Source organism: Cinclus cinclus, chromosome 2 (genome assembly GCF_963662255.1).
Source record: "Cinclus cinclus chromosome 2, bCinCin1.1, whole genome shotgun sequence".
NCBI lineage: Eukaryota > Metazoa > Chordata > Aves > Passeriformes > Cinclidae > Cinclus > Cinclus cinclus.
The window spans coordinates 90,249,637-90,269,875 of NC_085047.1; the positions used below are offsets into that span (position 1 = coordinate 90,249,637).

The following is a 20,239-nucleotide window of genomic DNA, read 5'->3' on the forward strand; positions in this document are numbered from 1 at the left end:
GATGAGCAAAATGCTCATGTGCATGCTTAAATTTCAGTTGTGCTCACTGAATATATGTGTAAATGCTTTGTAAAGTCATAGCCCATTGAATTCTAAGATGACCCAAAACAGATGTTTCTGTTCACTCTCCATTTCCGCAGGACAATACATCTCTTCATTGTTCATTCATTTTGAACTTAGCTATCTAACTGCTAACAAAGGAGGCATTTATTTTTAAACCAGTGAATTCTCTTTTTCCAGGATTGCCTATTTTAAACAACAAAGTATTTAATCCCCCTTATTATTAATCGGTACAGTACTGGTCCTGGGGTAGCTCACACTGAGAAATAGATTACTGGGAGAGTACGTTTCCTACAGCTATTTAGAGCTTTACATGCTTTGGAGGTGTGGTTGGTTTTTTTCTCCTTTTTTCCTTGTTTTGCCCGCAAAGAATCCACAGAGTAATGGGAGAAGACAAAGCTCATCACAATTGACATTTCAGTCACTGCTTTGTTTGACTGCAAGGTTTAGTAGAGGTTTATTCATGCCAATAAATGGAGGCCATATCTGATTTTCTTTCTTTTAGAAATGCAACAGAGAGGACTGTCTCACTTGGCTGGCTCATGATGGAAGAATGATCTTTTTTCAGCTTTTTTTCTCTACTGCAGCTTTTGCATAGAAAGTCTAGATGCCTTCTGTTCATTTCAAGAAGCCATTGTAGACTAAATGTTCAAAGACTGGCAGACTTCCCTCAGATAATTATGAATATTTTACTTGTGTCTGGTTTTGGTAGTGCTGTTGAACACTTGATAATGTCAAAACAAGCACTTATAGCTGATGCTGAAAGATGCTGGTGGCAACAAATACTGCTGCTCATAAATAGCCTTGTCATCACTGTGCAGTTCTGAAGTAGTGAAGTAAACATTGTTATATGAGTGTAAGATACACAAATACAGATCCAGGAATAATGTATCAGCAGTGATGAAAAAAAGCCCTTTGTTTCTATATTGCTTGTTCAAAGCAAGCTAAAGGATGTTTACAGCATCCACTATTTAGGTGCACAGGGTATAGTTAGTGATACTATTTTCCATCTTAATAAATAGCTGGACAAGTTTCTGTAACAAAACTTACAAACCGGACCCCTGATTTCTAAGATGTCATTATGTACATGCCCCTTGTTGATGTGGCTGTGGATGGTGCATAGCCTTTCCATCTAGTGGTTAGATGGATGGGATGCCATATATTCTTCATAACCTTTCAAGATGTTCACAGCTGAAAATGGGAGCAGTTAAAATATGAAGGAATGCTTTATGAGAAAAAGCACATAGCTACATTAAGTAAGGAGGAGAGAGTAGGGTAAATGTGAAAAAGAAAACACAGGGGAATTCAAAACTGTCAGTTTAGCTCCTCATTATTGAAGCTTCCTCTTCTTAATAGCTAACTTTGGCCCAGCTCCCTTCCCTTACATATATAAAAAAAACCATCTTGCCCATGGATGATGGGAATATGATGGACTGACTGCACATGTGCCTCTGGCACTGTAGGCTTCGCAGCTGCCTTACAATCACTATGCACAAACATCCTTCAGGTCTTTCCTGGCACTTCTGCCTTCTTCTGAGTAGATGAAGTGCCACCAGTATTCCTTTGGTCCCATAAGTCATGCCCAGATAAATCCAGAGAGAGCTGAGCAGGGGGTTGCAGTAGGTCAAATTTTTGGCTCTGGAGCACAGGAAGGGGCAGGCTGTCCCTCTGGGCAAGGCAGTACTCAGGGCTCTTCTTCGTATGAAGTTATTTGATGGCTAAACATATATATATATAAAGCAGTGAATCCCTGCCCAGAGGCAGGTAGCTGCTGTCTCCTTTTGTTTGGGCTGGAAAGCTCCAGTGTTTGGCCTGACAAAATCCCATGGACTCAGCTGTGATTGCCATTTGGCTGCTCCCTCCAGAAACAGGCTGACTGAACCAGTTGACTTGGACAGGGATGAGGTCTGGACTGATGACCACAATGCTTAAATTGGGTAACCAGAACCTGTTGCCTTAAAATAATTTCCTATGACCTACAGTCCTATTATTATCTCCCATACCATTGTACAGCAGTGTATATGTGTTTGGAAGATTTACTTCTCTTCTGCAAGGACAGACCCATTCCCTTTTCTCTTTAAGGGAAGGACGGGCTCATTCTCCTTAGAGAAAGTCAAGCTTCCTCTAGGTCATACCTTTTCCTCTGGGTCCTTATTGTGACAGGGCCACACATTTGTCTGCATCCAGTTTAAAGGCTTTTCTCTCTCCATGCAGAGTACCTGTCATAGCAGATATTTTTATTTCTTTTCTTATATCTCCAACCTAACAATCTCCACAGTTACAGCAAAAGCTTTTTGCACCTCTTTTACTAATCCATCCCCTTGTCTTTGATTTACAACCTCTCCAGACTCTCACCAGTGCTGTTGAAATTTTCTATGCTTTGCTCAGAGCTCTCCAGTTCCATCTTTTACAAATCATGGATTAGCAATGCAGCCCATCACTTGGTGAGTGATGTATCTGCTCTCTCATCAGCTGTGGATGCAGCTTTTGAGGTCAACCGATCAATGTGTCACTTGGGCTCCTTCTGAGGACACTCCTACCATGCCAGCCTCCTCACTGAACACCACCCTGGCTTCTCCCACACTCTGTGGCCTGTCACATCTGATGTACGTGCTCAGCATGCTGCCCTAGTGATCTAAGTAGTGGTATTTTTTGTGTCAGATTGACTAGAAAAAAAGTGTTTGGTATATGTGAGTTGCAGCATGGCTGCAGGATGAATCCAGACCAGAGCTAATTGTGCCACTGTTATGCTCAGTGCTGGAGATTAGACAGGCTCTCCTGTCACTGCCTTCAGCTGAGTTCTGAAAAACCAAAACATTTCTGCTGCTTCCCAGGACGAAAGTAGGGGAGAAACACAACTTCCTCATTAAAAACCCCTCAAGAACCAATTCTCCAACTTTCTTTTCTTCAAATATAGTGGTTTCCCAACCTTTATATTGCTAAATTTTGCTGGAGATGATATTTGTCCCAGAGAAAACAACTGAGTTTATAGCAAAGAAGTTTTTTTCTAGCCATCCTACATAAGTACAATCTCATCTCAATGGGCCAGTATTTCTTGTGCTATTTTAAAATGTCATTTAGATCATCTAAGTGTTTTACATTTATACTGTAACCCTGTATGTTCACATTTAGACAGAGTTTTACAAGTTCAGCTATTCTAGAATATTATTTGAATTTATTTTTTCCCATCATTATCTGATGCTCTTCTACCAGCTGGATATCCAGGGAAGCACTTCCATCTGACTACTGAAAATGCAGTGTAGCAACTGCATTAAATTTCCCAGTAGTTTTAAAATATCAAATAGCAAATAACAAAATAATAAAGCTTTTAATGTTAAAATGTCTACTGCTTTTTCACCTGCAGAAGTGTAATCCTTCTACAGGTTACATGAACCTGAGTTATATTCTGCTGGAGGCCTTCCAGTACCTATAAGCAGACAATTTTTAAAGGAAACACCTTCTAAAGGTAGGCTGAAAACTGCAAAAGGCAATGAAACCAAGAATGTGAGGACAAATATGGTACATGATTTCAAAACTTCCCTTCCTATGGAAATGACCAAAAGATGTGAAAGTGGAAGGATACATGCCAAAACTAACATCCATAGCCACTCTACTTTTAGACATCTTTCCTTCCTTTGTTTATGATCTCTGTTTTGTCTGTGCAGATGGTAAATTGTTGCAAACTCTTCAAGACACATATCTAAATACAGAGCAAAAATGTGTTGCCTGATCCTTCTGTGTTTATTGAAGATCTTCAGCTGTGGATGCCATGGCTAACTGGGACTTTGCATTCCTCGCTTAATATTTAATTTGTAGCATAGCTACAGTTTACATGGGATCCTGGATTCATCAGTCAGAGAAATTTCCCATTAGTCACGAAAAATTTAGTTCAAATAAGCAATACAGGATTGGACAATTATGTTTTTTCAATCTAAAGTAAATATAACATAAACAGGTAGCAATCTTAGTAAAAAAGTAGTCCCAAGTCTTCTCAGAAAGGATAGACTTTATTTTGTTATTGCCTTTTTGTAGAAAATCATTAAAAAACAGTCAGGAAAAATACTTATTCTTTTTGGGCAGATGAAGTTAGTGTGTGCTTCATTGACAGGAGCATTTCCACTGAAACTCCAGATAGAACCAAGCACGTTAGAAGCCTAGAGTCAAAATGAACTAAAAAGAAACGGTAACCATATTACTTTGTCTTCATATGTACCTTATACAGTCACTATATATGTATTTAGCTCACAATCTGATCCATAAATGCATACATTATGGAAAAAGATCCACACTACAAAGAGGTAGAAAAAGCTCTGACTATTTCCTTGGCCTGTGCAAGGTATGTGTCAGGCAACAACAAATGGCATTTGACAAGGGTGGTTGGTGACCTCCGCCTTTAACTGTGTTCTATTCATTTACCTGCATCAGTTTAAACCTAGTGATTTAAAATTTTCTTTAAATTGTTTGATTAAGTAAAGTTTGGATGTGTTCCATTACACAGAGCTGGTTTTGCTTATTTATGTTTGTAGTTTTACATGGGATTAATTCCCCCAGGTGCAATTGACTCTCAAGTGCTGCATTTAAGAGGCAAAAAAGACCTTAAAGTGGACATAAATTAGATTTGGCTGAGTACACGGATCAATCAGTATAGTTTATACATTTGAATAGTTGCTGAAGTCCTGCTAGCACATCTGGGTTTGCTAAACACATGCTGGGGTAAGGCTGAGGAATCAACTGTAACTTCAGAAGACCAGTGTGCTGAGTCTCCATCTAGAGTCAGCAGAGAGAGCCTCTCCAAAATTAACGTCCTTGCAGAGTTTGTTTTTGATTTTTAGGAAATGAGCTTGTTCTTCACTGTTACCACCAACGCACTTCTGTAGCTGTCTACAGAAAAATGTATTCACACCAAGGCTTAAAAATAACAGTTAGCTGTTACTTTAATGTTAAAGTTTTATCTTAGAGCTCTAGACTCCCAAAGGGCATGATGCTTCAATCCAGTACAGGTTAAAGGAGAATAAATTTTGAAGCACATTATAAATACTTCCACAGCAGATTTGCCCACGCACTGTAACTACTGGCAAATTCATGGTAGCTAGATAGACTCCTTACCATCACTCTAAAACTGCTCATTTACACCTGCTTTTCCTGTTTAGCCAATTCTACTCTGTTTCCCCAAAAAACCCAATGAACCACAATGAATCAGTGTTCAGCACACTTTTTTAAGAGCACAAAAACCTGTTTCTAACCGTTATCAGGAGTGAAGCCCTTTTATCAAAATGGTTAATATCTGGAGGAAATAATCTAGAAAGAGTGAATCCTACCACTTAAAACTTCATCAAGTGATTCAGCAAGGCTTCTTTGGTGTCCCCCTCCAAGTATGACCATTGCTAACACTATGCCAGGCCAGCTGAGGCTTTATCTAGTGTTGAAAAGATCTAAGGACAGAGATACTAAGCACAGTCCCAGTGTTGCTCTGCTATTTCCACACCCTTAACAGAAAATACTTCTGGTTGTTCGGATGTGCTATGTAAAGCTTCTTCATCTCAAGTAAGTTCTGTGTACCAGCATAATTTGAATGAAAACATAGTACATTTACACAAAATTCCATACCTTAAAAGCAACTGCAGATGACCTAACATCTATTAAGGACTAGATGCTTTGTCACTTTTCTACCTTTGCTCCAACCTCCACTGGGACTCTGGCTCATGCTGGCGTGTAGTGTGGTCTCTGAAGAGCTTCCCCTAGTGCCTAATGGAGATGATGAAAGTCTTTTTACTGCATTCAATCACTTTTGGGTTTGAATTTGTTTTGCTTCTGGAACTACTGTGTTGATTGTTATTGCTGATCCAAGACCACAGTCCCAGGTTGTTCATGCAGTCAATCCAACAGCTCCGTTTCTTAAATTTTATCTCTTTTTAAACCTTTCCCTAGGTTGGAAAAATCCACAAGAATGCTGCCCGCAAAAGAGAATACCACGTCCTGTTCATGGTGATCACTACAGTTATCTGTTATCTGGTGTGCTGGATTCCATATGGGGTTATAGCATTACTGGCAACATTTGGCAAGCCGGGTGTTGTGACTCCAGTTACAAGCATCATACCTTCCATCCTAGCAAAAAGCAGCACTGTTTGCAATCCCATTATCTACATACTTATGAATAAGCAGGTAAGACATACGTTATTTTTAAATTGTATTTTGTTCAGGGTCCATCAGACATTCTTGACCATTGTGACTGCCAGTCTTATAAATGTATCTTTAAGGACAATGAAAGCTTGTCCAAACAATACCACTGGAGTCTTGGGGTGGAAGGGTTTGCAAACAACAGCATACTGCTAGATAAGAATGGAAAAATGTTTGCTTACTGAAATTGCTTGTGTTCTTCTGAGGGCACACTGGGTATTAATTTGTACCCTTCAGAGTTAGTAGCCAAAGGTATTTACAGGAAAAATACTCAAACATTTTATGAGGTTGAGGAGTGAGAGTGGGAAATGGACAAGGAGACAAGGGGATTTCATGACCTTGAAAAGAAAATAAATGAGACCATTTGTAAACATCATTTTAATGATAGACCCCCTTGAAACCAAATATCATCACAGTTACTGGTTTTGTGGCTATCTACATCCTTACTGGTAAATTCACAATTCAGCTACATGCCAAAATAGATAATGAATTTTGTCTCATGAGCACCAAGGCATATTCTAAAAATGACTACATCCTGTTCAGGCATTCCTGTAAATGCCATTTTCAGTACTCAAAAGTGAGCCTCCTAATGTTTCTGTGCTGACAATTCTGACTCTAAAGTTTGATAATGGCAGGTCTGGAGGTTTTAAAAGTATTTTGCACTTTTAAGGAAGCAAATATGAAAAATACGCATGGTCTATGAAAACCTTTTTTTATTAAATTGCATGTTATAGGTTGCTCTCAGTTTTCTTTTTTCACTATGTCCATTACATTATTGCAAAGCAAGGAAACACCCTTAAACTTTTCTTACTTAGTGTATGCTGGAGTCCATCCTTAGTATTTATCAACAGCAGCATTATATTATTATAGAGCTGAGATGAGAGAAAAATAACAGCCAAATATATTCAAGATTTGCCACAGCCTGAGATCATGCTTGGCCTGCTTCATCTAACCTATAATTTCTTAAACAACAAAAGAATCTACTCTTGGAATTTGAGGGAAAAAATCTCAAGCAAGCTGTGCAACTTCCCTGAAATCAGAAGGAAAAAGTTCTACTGCCTTCCCCAAGACCAGGGCTTCATTTCCAAAGTCCAGTTTGAGCTGATATTAAAGTAAATAGAACATTCCATTTGAAAAGTGTTTATGCTGAAGAAAACCAGTAACTTTCCCCCTTACCTTTTATGATTCTTATGAAAACTTCTCAACAGCAGCATCTGTCTTGCTTCTTTATTCTCTGAACACTTTGACTGAGCTCCTTGACTTAGAGATGATCTGATTGTGCTATAATAACTGGACCAGGTTATATAATATTGATATCAGATACATTTTGGCATTGTCTTTACACATGGAGATGTGATGAGCCACCCTGAAAGGGCGGAGCTTGGTCAGATTTGAGATAAATACTTTTTACTAATCAAACCAAAATGATAGCTAATGTGCAGCATTAACCTGCAGCTCTCCTCTGCTGTGCCACTGTGTTTTAGCAGTGAAAATAATTGGTTTTAACTGACACTGAGAAATGTGCGTCACTCAAAAAGGCGAAACCCATCCCTTTGTTCCTCCTCCTTTCAGAACAGGAACAATAGCAACACCCCCATTCAATGTGTCACTGGTGTTCTTGGCACTTCTGTAGTTCTCACACTTTCTTGTAAATTTAACGCCTCAGGGAAAAGAAGTTGTTAATCTTCCTGGCACTCAGCTTTCCTGGTCTTCTTGCCTAGATGAGAATTGTCACGGAAGGCTGGTGCCTCCCAACACAGAAATTATCTGGCCTGCATTTTTCACAGTTCTCTGCAGATGTGAGGTATCACAGTAGGTATTTACTCCTGCACTTTATAAATATACAGAACATACAGCATAATTTTTAGCTCTCTATGTATAAATCTTTTTGCTCAGGGAAATGCCCTGAAGATTGGAAAACTGTGCTGGTTGACTGCAGCTGTGGTGTTAGCTTCCAGCTGTCATAAATCTGTGCAGAGTATTGTGGAACCACCAGCCTCTGAGTCAGCTTTAAAACACATCATACAGAGCACATCCTTAAAATATTTCTCAAGCAGTCCCTGAGTCACTTTCATGGTCCTGGAAATTTAGAGAAAGAGTTTTGTCTTTGGCACTGCTCACTGTACTGACCTGAGGTGGTAAATCACTGAGGAAAATAGTGAATTTCTATTCACTAGAGGAACTATTCGCTGCAGGAACTCCCTCAGATGGGATGGAACGAGGTGTACTGCAGTCCTTCCTCCTGTGCTGTCCTCCAGGAGGAGAGAGATGCACTGTTTAAGCTGGACTGTCACTGGGCTCATTACACGCCAGGCAGACATCAAGATTCACTGACAAAACTCAAGCACTAGCTGCCTGAGACCAAATGATGCTGGGGTGAAGCTGGAGACAGTAGAGATTCCATTTTCCTTGTTCTCACTTTACGGAAGGCTATTTTGGCTCTTGGCAGTATGACTGTGTGTGCCTGGGACAGCTTCCCCAAAGGGCAGGTCCCAAAAAGGCAGCACACAGCCAAGTATCTGGGCAAGGTCAGCGTGCTTACACTTTCAGCCCATCAGTCCTTTAGAATTATACAGTTAATGTTGTTGTGCAGATACTTTTTTTCATCTTCTACCTCTCCCAGTGTCTTTTATTCCCATCACACATCCCTGTCAAGTTCCCATTGTTCAAACTTCCACTCATGCAGCTACCCCAAACAGATTTTTAATGACAGCTCTTACTACCTTCCTTTTACCATGGTGGTGCTGACAGAAACCTGCTCTTTCACATGTTACACGCAAGCAAGAATTTGTTGGAGAATACTTTGTAAGGGTAGTGCAGGAGGCAATCTTTCCCAATGAATTACAGCTGTACTGATTGCCAAGAAGTGGAGACAGCCTTGCCTGCCCAATGAGGATGAGCATTATAAAAGAGTGAGTCAACTAGTGTAGAGTAAGGTGTAGTTGAGATGGAGTTGGAGAGTCTGCTAGCTGTGAGGAGCCAAGGTACAGACAAGGTTAGGTGGCCAGGCAAGGGACAGCTTGGGATTTAGCCAGTCATGCAGAAGGAAGAAGGAAACTTGCAGCTAGGAGAGAAGGAGTCAGTGCTGTGGGGAGCTCTCTGTAAGAAAAGGAGTCAGAGTTCACTGAGAGAAGGCATGAAAAGTTTTTAATAAAGGACTGGTGATGGTGCCAGGCATGTCCATCTTGACATAATTGCAACAAGTATTAAGCATTCACATAGGAGCTGTGGAGTTTCCCTGTAGCCATGAGTCTGCTGCTGAGGAGATGATTGCTGGGAGAATCGTGCTGCTGTGTGTTCCACAGGAACCCCAGCATGGAAGTGCTTTCTGGCTTGTATAACTGTGCATGAGGACATACTCCCCTAAGAAACAGGGATTATTAGCTGGATAGCCTGATGGTGTGGCAGCTTCAGAGGTTAATCTTGTTTTACATACCAGAAATTCACTTTTTATTGATGTAGAAGTCAAGATGCTAATAATGAGTGCTCAAGAAGGTGTGGTTATGGATGAGATCAGAGTAAGATTGAATGACTCTCCACTTGCTATTCCACATAATTCGAAGATGACACTCAGAGAAAATAGACCTTTACTGCATTGCTACTGACAGCAAAATGCAAGTTGAGTTAAAACTGTATCACTTATAGATCTAAAGAACCAATTGTTTGAAAACTACTGATCAGATTACAAGTCACAATCTTTGCTGAAGCAAAATAACCCTGCTTCCCCTGCAGCTCATTCCTTTCACAGTTTTTGTTGTTCAGGTAGTGTACCTAAGTGTCCCTGGATTACTGAAACTCAGGCTAGCACATCTAATACTCTATTACATATTACAATTTGAGAAAAAAGTCCACCTGAATCATGTGATCAGTAATGTACTATATTTCTGGTGTTAGAAAGTGCCTCTGAGCAAAATAAGGCGGGAGAGTGTGAGGAAAGGGCTGCATTAAATGTGGCTATAAGTCCCTGATTAGTGATTTGATTTCTAGTGTCTGTCTTCCTGTATTAAAATCATTGGACTTTTAAAAAATAGGTGACCCTGTCATTTTCCTCAAGGCTCTTGAGAAGTGATGTTTAAAAGAATATACACACTTACTTGGCAGTCATAACTACTGTGACCTTTCCAAGTTTATCATGTAATGGAGTATGATGTGTAAGAGAGAAATTAAGGAGAAAGAATGATGAAATTAAGCCAAGCACAAGGACTCTTTTTTTTTCTTTTTCTTTTTTTTTTTTTTTCCTTAAGAGATTTGACAAATAATGATAATTATGTACTTAGGGAGTGTTCCTCAATGAGACCTGGGCCCAACATCAGACACCTCCCAGGCACCTCTGCTGTGGCTCTGACAGTCCCCAGGAAGCTATTCCACCTCCTCTTACCTAATGAGTGGCTTAGTGCTCAGGCCAGCCCCCTCTTCCAGGGCCTTCATGGAACTTCCCAGCTGCCAGATGAATAACAAAAGAGTCTTTCTTCCCATAATAATAATAACCTATTTGTTTTCTGCATATGCAGTTTTCTAGCAACCTTTTTCTGTCCTTCTTGATCTTGCATTTTGTGCTGAACAGGGAGAAATGTGTCTGAGCTTTGGGAAAGGGAGGTACACATGATCGTGATAAAAAAAATAAATACCTTAACATTCTGCCACTGGCTGTTATAACAGCTATATTTTCAGTCAATTTCCATGGGGTATTTTGCAGTTTTCAGCATCTCCAACAAAAGATAATGGCTTACTTTAAAAGATGGAGGAATTTGTGCAAAAGTTGACAGTGTATTTTATAAATTGCTCATTTACATGTTTGGAAAGCTAAGATATGTTCGCTGTGTGAGAACAAAAAACTACAGAGCCACAAAGACAGGATGCAATTCAGGGATAATTGTGCTAAATCTCATTTTATACATAAATTGGGACACATCTATTAAGTCCTGAAAAGATTAGTTGTTTGCTTAGCTCAAACCTTTGAGAGGTTTGTAGACTTACCATAAGATTGATTATCTTGTTAAAATTTTTCATTAAAATTCACATAGGTTTCAATCCTCATGATCTGCTTTGCTTTTTCCTCTCTTCACTTGTAGCTAAGCTGTGTTTAAGTAATTAATAGTCCAAATAGAATGGCACCCCTGAGCTCTTTAGTTGAAAATAGGTCAAGTCAAAATGATCTCTTACTGCAGAATACTCTACTGTAGTACAGCTCAGAAATGTTTTGACTTTATTTCTTTGCCAACATGTAGTGTTATGACTTTTTAAAACAGAGGGGCAAAGAGAAGAAAGGTCTCAAGGGCACCTTTGCTGCTTCATAAGGTATAATTGCATTTCACACAGAAGTTTAAAATTACTTTAGGAATTTCTCTTGCAGCTCATGTCAAAAATATCTGTTCAAGTAAATAACTCAGGCATTTAACTAGGGTCCCAAGCAACCCCAACAGGACTTCATGCTTCCCCAGGCTATATCCTTTGATACATCTTGTCTGTGTTGACATGTTCTGCCTGTCCTGGACTGGCCTCAGTATCACAGAACCAGGGCAAAACTAGGGAGCAGGAAGCCAGACCACCTCTCATGCAAGCAAAATATTGAATAAAGTTGAAAACTAATGCAGATGAATGAAGAGAAATACAAGACAAGTACATGTTTTAAACTATATAATGATTTTAAATTATATCTAGGGAATGCATTAATGGAAATGAAATCAAATTAAAAGATCCTTCTTCTGGAAGACAGAAAGTGAAGGGCAGCAATATCTCTTTAAATCTTATTTTAAACGGCATTGAATATGCTCACATCTCTTCCTATATTGCTCTTTTCATAGCAACAGAGAAACATGAGGCTTCACAGAAGTGGGAGGAGACCTCCACATTAAACAAGGGAAATAAATGGGCTGGAAACCAAGGGGAAAATGCAGAGAGCAGGGTTTGTAGCAAAGATGATGGGATCCTTTTGTAGTGCATATCCACCCTGCAAAACAAAACAGGCATTTCTGAAAGGAGAAGGGTGAAGCTGAGGTGTTGAATTTGAAGTGACTGGTATGGCAAAAAGAGAGAAGGAGGGCCCAATACTGTTTGGCATCCTCTTTGAGTACATGGGAGGATTGCATGCGCTCTCAGATGGCACCAAAACAAGTGATGCTCTTTATGTGCTTGAGGGAAGAGATGCCATCCATAGAGACCTTTCTTTACAGGCTTGAGGAGTGAGCCTGAGCAAATACTATGAATGAGGTCAAGTGCAAGGTCCTGCACCTGGGTTAGGGCAACCACCAGTATTCATACAGAACGAGGAATAAACAGACTGAGAGCAGCCCTTGTGGAGAAGGACTTGGCAGTACTGGCAAGTAAAAAGCTGGACATGAGCTGTCAATGTGAGCTTACAGCCCAGAAAGCCAGTTGTATCTTGGGCTGCATCCAAAGCAGCATGGCCAGCAGGGCCCCTCTACCCTGCTCTGCTGAGGCTTCACCTCTGGTACTCCATCTAGCTCTGGGCTCCCAGCAAAAGAAAGACATGAAGCTGTTGGAGCAAGTCCAGAAGAGCATCATGATAATGGCCAGAGGGCTGGAAGTCTTCTCCACTGAAGAAAGGCTTGAGATTGTGTTTCTCAGCATAGAATAGAGAAGGTTTGGAGGAAATCTTGTGGTTTTTCAATACTTAGAGGGGGTTTATAAGGAAAATAGGTGGAGACTTTTCACCAGGGTCTGTAGAGACAGGAAAAGAGGCAAAGCTTTTAAACTAAAAGAATGTAATATATACTGGCTATATTTTTTTTTTTTCAATGAGAATAAGGCAGGTTGTCCAGAGAAGTGTGGATACCCTGTGGTTACTCTGAATTGTTCAAGGCCAGGCTGAACAGGGCTTTGAGAAACACAATCTTGTGAAAAATGTCCCTGCCCATGGCAGGGTGGCTGGAACTAGATGATCTTTATAGGTCCCTTCCAACCCAACCTACGATAAGTCTATGATACAGGAAGAAATCTTTTCATATAGCATATGTAATGGTCTCCTCTTCCACTTATTCTCTAAACTTGGATGGACTATTTCTTCAAAGGTTTAAGTGATCAGTGTAACCTAGAATAAGCCCCTAAGCATGATGCAGGTTAGCATTTTGTTATATTTGGACCAGCCAAATTTCAAAACAAAATAGCTGTCTCTCAGTTTAAGAGCTCATGTCCACTCTAGTGCATCTTCACTGTGATTAGCTTAGAGAAGTGGAAACATTGCCTCAACTGCTTCCTGACAACCTTGTAGGCCATGCTGGTTGACAAAAGTGGTCAGAGTCACACTTACCCTAGTGGAGACAGGGAGATAAATTAGCATAAACTGCAGTGATTGAATGACAGGAGATTTATGTTGCTGCCTGTTTGAGGGCTAGCAAGGAAAGAGCTGTAGGGGAAAACTCGACTTGTACAATCATTGTCACTACCCAAAAGGCAATAAAATAACAAACTGCTTAAGGATTCAGATAAACTGTTGGGCTGCACATCTCAAATTTTCTCCAGTATGGGGAAAATAGCTTCAGTCAGATAGTTTGCCCTTGCCTATCATGATCAGCCTACAGTTCTGGCAATTTCACAATTTCATTTACAATCAGCTGTTTTTCACAGGCTTCCACCCATGACATTAAACCTGCAGGATAGATTGATAGATAAATGGAAATTTTTAGTTTTCAGAGCTTACTGTAGACCAAGAAATGTGGTATGTTCACAGCTAAAAAAAAAGTGTTAGGTTTTTTATAAACAAGGTCCCTTGGTAGTCTTGTTGCTCTTGCAAGTAGACATCATAGGAAGCTCAGCCAAAGTGGTGCTTCTTTGCTGGCTTCACAGGTACATCTGTCCTCAAGGGAGGGTCAGGATGGACAAGAACCCAGCAAGTCCTTAGAGAAACTCAGGGGGGAAAAGGTTGAAATATTAGCAATTGTGCTGTTTCTCACTTTCCATTACTTCAGTGTGATCTAGAAGCTGGGTGAAAGCACTTGGCAGTTAAGTTTTGGGATTTTTTCTGAACTGATTTCCAAGTTTGGTGTGGACAGTTAAAGTCCTGCAAAGGCATGTGTGAGCCACAAGTAGTCTAAACTTGAGTTACTCTTCAAATGGCACTGTCAAGCCACACTGAATGGATGTCACAGGATCTTCTGTTGCAGTGGTCTAAACTGCAATGGCAGGTCAGGGATCAGACTCTGTTTTAGCCCACACCTTACTTTGGTTAAGGTCAAGGATTTATTTAATTTTCAATTTTAATTTCAGTGTTTGTTTTTCTGTAATACATCCAAGTTTTATACGTAGGACTCCACTTAAACATTTGGTACTACTTACCATTCCAAAGCTGAATACAAGCATAGGTCAGCTAAGAAAACAGAATGTACAGTTCTGTAATGCAATGCAATACAATATATTAGATAAACAAAGAATTTAGTTGCTTTATGAGGACAATCAAATTCAACAGAAGAAAGTATTGAAAAAGTAAGTGTAACCCTGACAGTGACAGAGCTTCCAATTTTCCTCTCTTGTTCAATAGCTGAGTAATCTTTTGTCATATGGTAGTGGCATAAACTAAAATTTTATTCAGAGCAGGAAATTTTTTCTACATATTGTATCAGCTGAGATTACTTCTCAGAGTTCTATGGTGTGTACCAAGCATATCTTTGCAGTCATGTATTTTACTATGAATTGAAGCATCAATTGTTTCAGATTAGATGGATGGAGAAAAAACAAAATTATTTTTCCTAGACAGTGAATATTTTTCAGTATTTTTGTAACCTCCACTGAATAAATATTTTTAATTGAGTTAATCCTTGGTATCCTTGTAAAGCATACGATTGTCATCCTACTCTTACAGCCGGAGAAATTTGAGGATTAAAGGTTAGATTAGTGTTCAAACCCTCACGGACAGGCTTGGCAATTCTAATTAAAATCTGCATAACTTCATTTTTGGATTTCATCCTGATGCTCTTCTTCCTCCAGGGCAAAAAATCTGCTCTACTCAAAGAAATAATCATTGCCATAGTATGGAAAAATACAATATAAAACTGTACTGGGCCTGTAATTCATTAGAATAATCCTCTTTTCATTATAAACTGCATCATTGAATGCAATTCAAAAATCTGACTGTGTCCAAATGAAAATGAATTTGAGGTTCATTGTCTTTTGAAGTATAAGCTATTACAGAGCTTTCTTCCCCTGATGTTTAGGATAATAACTGCTCCCAAACTAAATTTACTTGTAGCCAGTTTATTCCTCAAAAAACCCTTCTTCTTTGGTAGTTTTTTCCTTATATTGGGACATCATAAACACATCACTTTTTACCCCCACATTGCTAGTGTGAGCTAATTTAATTATTTTCATAATCTCATGTTCAAAACAAATATTCAAATTATAATTTTGATACTCATGATTGGATTGGGTATTTCATTTGGGAAACTTTTTTGGTATTCACTGGAAGTTAGTAGAGAACCAACACCTCAATGCAGTAGGAGTTATTTCTTGTTTCTGTCTTGTTTGCAATATCTAACACTCTTGATTGTTATTAGGTTCAGAATCTGAACTGAAAACAAGAACATTGGCTCTACAGTGACTTCTTAAATCCCTTTATCTAAATTATAATCAGGTTTTCAGAAATGGGTGTATAGAAACATACACCAGGGGTTCATTCATAAGGAACAACTGTTGAATGCTGAGTACTTTATGGATGACCTTGCTTCAGATGTCATGTTCAAACCCTTCAGGGAAAACACTAACTCAAGACCTTACAGTTCACCCAAGACTTTACAGGACTTCTGTGTTTGCTGCCTTTAGGCCAACAGGAATTCACTACAAGTAGGATTCAAAGGTCAAACAAAAACTTATCACTCGTCTTCCTTTTCATCTTCACCACTCTTCACCTCTCTTGCAGCAAGCACCAGTTTCAAAATCAAGGAATTCCTGTGCAAGGTAGAAGATGAAAACCAGCCACTTTTGTTAGTCAATTTCCCAGTAAAGCATTTTCTCAGTGTGAAATGAGGCTTTTTCAATATTAGAGAAGCTGTTAATTTTGCCAATTTTATTTTCAGCAGGGGAAAAAAAAGGACATTTCAGCCCATATCTCCATGCTTAAGTTTCTATACCTTGGTCCTTGTCAATAGTGTCTTCAATGAAAAACACTGTCCTTCACCCAGCAGATCAAGCTCTTTTACCTGATTCCATCCCCCATGTCCAGGAACAGCAGTGGCTCAGTGAGGGGGAGAAAACGCAGTGAAATGTAGCCCAGCCCAGTAATTTAACTTATAGGGGAACAGTCAAATGAAGTAGAACTACAGATCCATAAAGACATCTACCTGTAACTGGATATTTTGACAGTCTGGGGTCTTGTCTGGAATTTTTTGATAATTTGCTTTAGTTTTGTTCAATATGAGAAAGAAATTATAGAAGAATTAAAAATTCTGTCAGAACAAAAATTCTGATTTCTCAGGCCAATGGGTTGTTATTGCATTTCTTACACATAAAACCAAATGACTGCTACTAAAAGGCAGTCACAAATCAACCTCCTCTTGGTAACTGCTAATTCTGCCTTGGGTAAATTCAATACATAATTGCCTGCAAAGAAAGATAGAAGTAAAAGCCAGGGAAGACTTAGTCTTCTTCCTTTATACCCACCGCTTACTATATTGTGGCTCTCATTTCTTGAAAAAGTAACAAGAGCCCTCATCCAGCAGTAGAATGCTTACCTGGCAATTAAAAGATTCTTTCAACATTCTCATATCAGAGAACTTCCTGTATTTCATTCACAGGAATTGATGGAAATAAAATTTTGGGCAACAGAATCAACAGGGCAGGTGGTCAGGAAATCTGGGGAAGAGGATGCTTGTAAGAACCTATGTTTTAACCAGAGGTAGAATTAGTTAGTGCCAAGGAAGAAGAATCAATAGGTAAGATGTCCAAGAGCTGCTGAAATTTCTCTGTGTGTGTGTGGCTTAGCAGAATGCAAAAGTGACTAACCCTAAGGCAAAAAGACCCTGAGAAATTCACAAGGGAAGACAGACATTGGTATTTTACTACAAAAACAACTTAATGGAAAGAACACTTTGGATTTCCTTGGGCAGTGTTCTAGGTCTCAGTGTTAATGAAACTCTGTAAGGAACATCTGGAAGATCTGTTTTCCCTAAATGTTTTACATACATAGCCAAAGACAGGCAGTTCATAACTTACCCTCCCCCCAAAAAAAACCCAAAAACAATAAACCACCCAATCGCAAACAAAACCATCCCCAACACAATAAGATCACACTTCTACAAATATTTAATAATGTACTATATTCATAGTGAGATTGGGGCAGGAGTATACCATCATAAACCCATCACAGTCAGCTGGAGTCTTTATTGTATTTCATTTGGGCTGATGAAGAGCCCATGGCTGAAGAACTGAAAAGACAAGAAAAAACTGGGTCAGCAGAACAGCATACTGACTGTAAGTAAATAAACACATAGATTTTTTTAGGTATCAAAATATTTCCCATTGTTATGCTCTGAACTGACAGCAAAATACAAGTTATTTTAAAATGATCTGGATCATTCATCCCATATTATGGTGGTAATAGACCCTTCATTTTTCCTCATGAAGTAGAATGCTACTGTAGGGACTGGTAAATTAGCTGCTGCCTCTGTTAGTCAGAATCCATCAATCACACTGCAAAAACCTAAACACTTCTAACTTATGAAATGGGAACAGGAAACAGGAATAATCCATTTTGTTGCCATTCACTGAAGTTCCTCATGTTGCTTTAAGAAACTCCTAAGTTTCTTTTAGGTAGGAGGAATTAACTTAAAATGCTGCTTGTATTGTATACTGTATGGGGTTTAGTAGCTCTGTTTAAGGCCAGGGAAGAGCATTTATGAAATAAATATGACAACTGGTCTGTTTTTCCTGCAGTGATAAACCCATTGAAAGCAACCATGTGCTGTCTTAAACCAGTGTGCATTAAAGACATGGTAGCACTGTTAATATTTGGTTTCATGTACACAGTCAAGCCCTTTGAAGTTCAGCAGCCATCCTGATTACACTGAAGTGTGGGCAAAGAAAAGTTTCTCCCTGCTTCCTCTGACAAAATAACTATCCCCACTTTATGATCCTTTCAGCTTTGATCTCTCACTTTGTTAACTTCATATGAGAGCACATGTTTCATGGGGACTCATCTAAAAGGAGTATTTTAAAATTATGTAATTAGCATATTATAACCATGAAAATAAGGCAATATTTCTCAGTCATGGTATATGCTCTGTTGTTTCTGCCTTTCTTTCTCTTCTATCAAGGAACAACTTTGTTAATACTATTTTGGTAACAGCTTAAATGTTTTCTTCTTATCTCTACTTCTTGGGATGATTCAACTGCTCATTAAAATGCCTAATGTCCTGACAGCTACATTCAGCCCCATGCATTTGTAAAGTCTAAATTAAGTCCATCAGATAACTTAAAATTTCATTTGTATAGACAAAAACAAGCACTGGAAATAACTGAAAAACATCACAATATTCACAAAGAGGAATACTGCTAGGGGAGAAAAGCTGGAAGCATCAGCTAAGACTCCTATCCCTTTTACTGAAAAAGTAGTCCAGAACCAAACCTTCCCCACTTTTCCTTTCTGGCCCTGTCTTCTTCATGCTCAGGATACAGCACTTTATATAACCCTCCTGGCTCATGTGCCTCAGGGACAGTAAGGTTGGGCCTAGGGATAGACCTGTGGCACTTCTAGCTTGCCCAAGACACATGTTGCATATTTCTTGCATTAATTTGTCAAAAAGTTTTCATGCTATTCCTGTCTTAGTCCAAAGTGTAGATACTTTAAATCAAGAATGCTGCCTAGTTTACAAAGCATCAGACAACTCACAAGTCATGAGCTCTTAACTTCTTGAGACACGTTCACATTATGTTTCCTAAAACTTCACTTACTAAACAATGCTTAAAAAATAAAAAAAAAAAGCCTTCTAGATTTATGCAAAGCAAAACAATCCAGAATCACCCAAACCTCTTCCATTAGCAACACTCCCACCCCCCATCCCGAGGGCATCACCTGCACAGGAGAACATCCCAGCTGCACATGGCAGCAGCAGTGCAGGATGCAGCCAGCACTGCCTCTGCATCACTGCTCCAGGACTCAGGGTGGAAAACAACTACTGCTTAGTAAGAGGGGCAGTAAAACATTTTAATCAGGCAGCTCAGTTGCAGTCTGACAACTCTCTGGGAGCAAGGTAATTAACAGCAGCTGACACAGTCTGAAAGTCAGCACTGGCAGTAGTTTTCCCCTCTGGCTGCTTCCATAAAATCAGGGCACCTGTGATGACTATTGCCTGTCCTCTGTAAGCCTCAGGGTTTCTGGAGTCCTCTCACAAGTGTATAAGGAATTGTTGCTACAGTAATTATCCCCTACCTTGTCAGCATCTTGGAACCAAGAGCAAATTTGATTTGTGTTTGTCTATATGCAGAAACAGGTCACCAGATGAAACTGGTTGTCTTATTTCAGTTATCATACAGGTGACTATAAGCACAGCAGGAGGTTGTTCAGAGTGGCAGTGTAACCCCGTTAGTCTTTTCTCAGTTAAATTTGTGGGATTCATTTGTTTACAAAGAAGCTGAACTCCAGCAGAAGTCTGTTCTTAGCTCTACTATAGTTCTCCATGTTAAGATCACATCCCAGCACACTAAACGTGACTGCAGCAATACGAGCACCAACAGATGAGGTTGGGTTTCTTTCAAATGTGTGGAAAAAATCATTAGGAAAACAAAATGCCAAACCCAAGTGACTATTAGGAAAAAGCAACAGTCCTGCCCATCTGTTATGGTACAACTTCTAACTGTTTCTTTCTGTTTTCTTGGTATCTTTCATAATTCCTTGTCTCTCCCCCTTCCTTTCACTGGACCTTGTTCTTTATTTTTATAATCTCTAAGAATCCAGCAGTCATACCAGCAATGATTACTCCTGTGATCTATGACAACCTACTTGTGCTTCCAGTCTTATGATGGCTATTCTGCCTCCAGTTTAAAAAAACCCCAC

General features: G+C 39.4%; 1 protein-coding gene across 1 annotated transcript in view; it reads left to right on the plus strand.

Annotated features, from left to right (window-relative positions):
- The window catches only part of LOC134058008 (pinopsin-like), a 75,831-nt gene that overhangs the window by 46,621 nt on the left and 8,971 nt on the right, over window positions 1–20,239 (plus strand). Inside the window, exon 3 of the mRNA XM_062515065.1 lies at window positions 5,989–6,222. Coding sequence (XP_062371049.1) covers window positions 5,989–6,222 — 234 coding nt within the window. The remainder of the gene's footprint in view (window positions 1–5,988; window positions 6,223–20,239) is intronic.